The sequence below is a fragment of the Corvus brachyrhynchos genome, unplaced genomic scaffold (assembly GCF_000691975.1).
Source record: "Corvus brachyrhynchos isolate BGI_N302 unplaced genomic scaffold, ASM69197v1 scaffold53, whole genome shotgun sequence".
NCBI lineage: Eukaryota > Metazoa > Chordata > Aves > Passeriformes > Corvidae > Corvus > Corvus brachyrhynchos.
This window is the reverse complement of record NW_008237681.1, coordinates 3,150,974-3,152,978: the sequence shown is the minus strand read 5'-3', so window position 1 is coordinate 3,152,978 and position 2,005 is coordinate 3,150,974. Positions and strand designations below refer to the sequence as shown.

At 41.5% G+C, this 2,005-nt stretch overlaps 1 protein-coding gene across 9 annotated transcripts in view; it reads right to left on the bottom strand.

Moving 5' to 3' along the window:
* THRB (thyroid hormone receptor beta) overlaps window positions 1–2,005 on the bottom strand; it is a 157,140-nt gene that overhangs the window by 6,327 nt on the left and 148,808 nt on the right. For all 9 annotated transcript variants that reach the window (XM_017732120.1, XM_017732118.1, XM_017732119.1 and 6 more), the window contains one exon: window positions 480–738. In XM_017732120.1, coding sequence (XP_017587609.1) covers window positions 480–738 — 259 coding nt within the window. The remainder of the gene's footprint in view (window positions 1–479; window positions 739–2,005) is intronic.

Sequence of the window (2,005 nt, the reverse complement as noted above, 5' to 3'; positions counted from 1 at the left end):
CATCAGGAAGCAGTGGTGCTGTTAATTAGGAAAACAAGAAGGCAAGTCAAACCAAACATATGAGACTTGCAGAGATCTGTAGGAACCGCCTGGTGCATGACGTGACTCAGGGGAAGAGGGAACTTAGCATAAGGACCTGTGTTGCTAAATTATCCATTTTTCCTATAAGGCAAACTGGCTCAGAATCAGAACTGATTTCTTCTTGATGATCATCCCAGGCTCAACCACAAGTACCAAATTGAGGAAGGTGTGTTACCAAAACCACTTTTGAGTCCATCTCTTTGAACACTCTGAATTTTTTTCCCACTGCTCACCAAAAAAAGTCTAAGCTGCACTGGGGTTTTGAGAGAAAATTTCTCCCACATTACTCTAGTCAGCACTACAAGATCTAACATATCTTATTTCTTTTACGAAGAAGCTTGTGACAAAGACCAAAGAGTTTAAAAATGATTGGGATCCCAATATATTTCTGTTCTTACCTGATGACATGAGCAGAACAGCCTGAAGAAGGGCAACCTCGGTGTCATCCAGGTTAAATGAAGAAAGAGACATGCCCAGGTCAAAAATGGCATCAGACACTACGCCAAGACCCCCGTTTTTTAGCTGGCCCCTTGTAACCGCCATCTCCCCATTTAGTGTTAAAGTCTCACTCTCGGGATCATAGCGAACTGCTGCTCGGAGGGACATGATCTCCATACAGCAGCCTTTCAGAAGGATGATCTGGTCTTCACATGGCAGCTGCAGAAATTATAAATGGCAAAGAAAAAAATCATGTTTGTCAAACTGTGTGTCTTTTACAACTACAATAAATCCAGGAGCATGAAGCGGTGGTTCACAGCCCAGGACGCTGCCCCGCAGGGTGCAGCTCCCCTCCAAGCACGCTGCTCACTGACTGCACTGCACAAACCCCCCGGATCTGTGTTCCTGCCTTCAGGAACTGCCAGCAGGTTAACATTCCCTGGTTAGCATCCCCACACACCCTTAGGAAATCTAGCAATGACACAGCTGTTGGCTCCCTCAGCTTACAACTTATCACAGCAGAATAAACTATAATTGGGGCTGGTACAGACCTCAGCCATCCCAGTTAAATTCACTACCAGCCATACTTATTTCTTACCTGACCAGAGGAAAAGAAAGACATTTGAGAGGGTCTGTAAGAGTGGACTGTATTTTAAATAAAAGGAATTAAATAAATGTTTATATCTAGAGGATATACCTCAACTGGTGGAGCAGTAATTCTCACCGCCCATTTTAACAACAGGAAATTTATGAATCCATAATAAATTAATCTACTTAATTATTTAATTAATCTTACTTAATCTAGTAAAGCTGTTCTCCCTGAGCTCGCTACATTATTGCTGGACAGGCAGAAAATCTATGATATAGCTACAGCTTTTATGCTGGTGTATAAGCTGTGATCTTCAGGGCACGTGTCTTTTCCACGGCATTAACAAAAGCAAGCTGTCCAAATTGTTAGATGTAGGTTCTGTATTTACAGAGTACAACCAGGATGCTGACACATGAGCAGAACATTCTATAAGGCATGCCTTTATGTTTTCATAGGTAATTCAATGATAACAAAACCCACTAAGACAGTTTTGAGATTGTTCACATACGTGAACATCAAGGGTCCCACATATAAAAGAGAAACACACTTCTACTTGGCTTGAAAGGAGGGAAAAAGCCATTTATTTTTGATTTATATAAAATTATTATATTTACCTCTTTCGCAATTCAAAATGAAACCCCCATGAACTATAGGTTTACATGGCAACGGTGTACTTGCAAAGCAAGTGCATTGATTTGGTGGGAAAAGATGCAGAGTTACCTAATGCAAGTGGAAAGCTGTTCCCTGTTAGAGAAGAGTTTTAAGCACAAAGCTAGCCATGGTCAGGAAAAGGAGTTGAGTCATACAGCTACTTTTCCAGCAATGCCAGCTTCAGGTGTGAAGCTCTTGATACACAAGAAAATTGATTTGTCCTGTTCAGGGCAAATCAGTTTCCCT